General features: G+C 51.4%; 1 protein-coding gene across 1 annotated transcript in view; it reads right to left on the bottom strand.

Annotated features, from left to right (window-relative positions):
* CADM4 (cell adhesion molecule 4) overlaps positions 1-531 on the bottom strand; it is a 368,016-nt gene extending 367,485 nt beyond the window's left edge. The window contains exon 1 of the mRNA XM_018554631.1: positions 418-531. Within this exon, the coding sequence (XP_018410133.1) occupies positions 418-490 (73 nt within the window). The 5' untranslated portion in view covers positions 491-531. The remainder of the gene's footprint in view (positions 1-417) is intronic.
* Between the last annotated feature and the right edge of the window lie 367 nt (positions 532-898).

The raw sequence follows: 898 nt of genomic DNA, 5'->3' as shown, positions 1-898 counted from the left end.
TGATGATGGAGGGGGGTGCAATCGATGCTGCCCCTTAAACACACATCTCTTTGTTCCAAAAACCCTTCTGCAGCATCAGCAGCATCCTTATTCAGACCCTCCTTGTGAATGCCCTTTGCATCAGCATGCCTAAACCCTGTGCAGAGCATTGCAACGCGTTGACATTTAACATCTTAACCCCCTCTGCGCCGGGCTGACCCGCCAGCTGGTGCACGACAGCCTGACCCCAGCACTCGAGAGGTTAAACCGAAGCAGGCTGCGCTGCCATTCCATGCATGAGACGGTTTAACCCCTTCCCTGCTAGCAGGGGCTATGCAGGTGTCTGTGCGAGACATCGCACTGAGCCAAGCAGCTCTCTGCAGCCTGCAGGAAGGGTAATAAATCCAAGAGGAGGTATGTTGGGGTGTCAGGGCTCACCTGTTCCTGCAGAGCTGAGCAGTATGATCCCCAGGACAAAGCAGCTTTGTAGTAGTGTCTGTCCACAAGCCATGGTGATTCAAGTGCTCCCTTCCTAGGCTGCTGTCTTCTCTCCCTCTCTCTGCCTTCCTCTGCACCTGCCCTGCCACTAATGTATGCTAATGAGATGCAAAGGGAGGGGAGGAGCCCCTGGGAGACAGGCCTATAACAGAGGGAGGCTATGGAGGGAGGGAGGTGACTGTTTACTAGTCCCATGTGGGTGTCAGGAGGGGGAGGGCATGGGGCTTTAACCCCTTCCCAGCCAGGGAGAGCCATGCTCAGCGTCAGCGCAGGAGATGTGCAATGACAAGGCTGCAGGAAATAAAGTTCAGTGCAAGTCAACTGAAAATAATATCAGTAAGAGACAAATCAATATAATATCAGTATGAGACAAATCAATATAATATCAGTATGAGATAAATCAATATAATATCAGTATGAG

The sequence above is a fragment of the Nanorana parkeri genome, unplaced genomic scaffold (assembly GCF_000935625.1).
Source record: "Nanorana parkeri isolate BGI_ZX_2015 unplaced genomic scaffold, ASM93562v1 scaffold166, whole genome shotgun sequence".
NCBI lineage: Eukaryota > Metazoa > Chordata > Amphibia > Anura > Dicroglossidae > Nanorana > Nanorana parkeri.
This window is presented reverse-complemented; position numbering and strand designations above follow the sequence as displayed.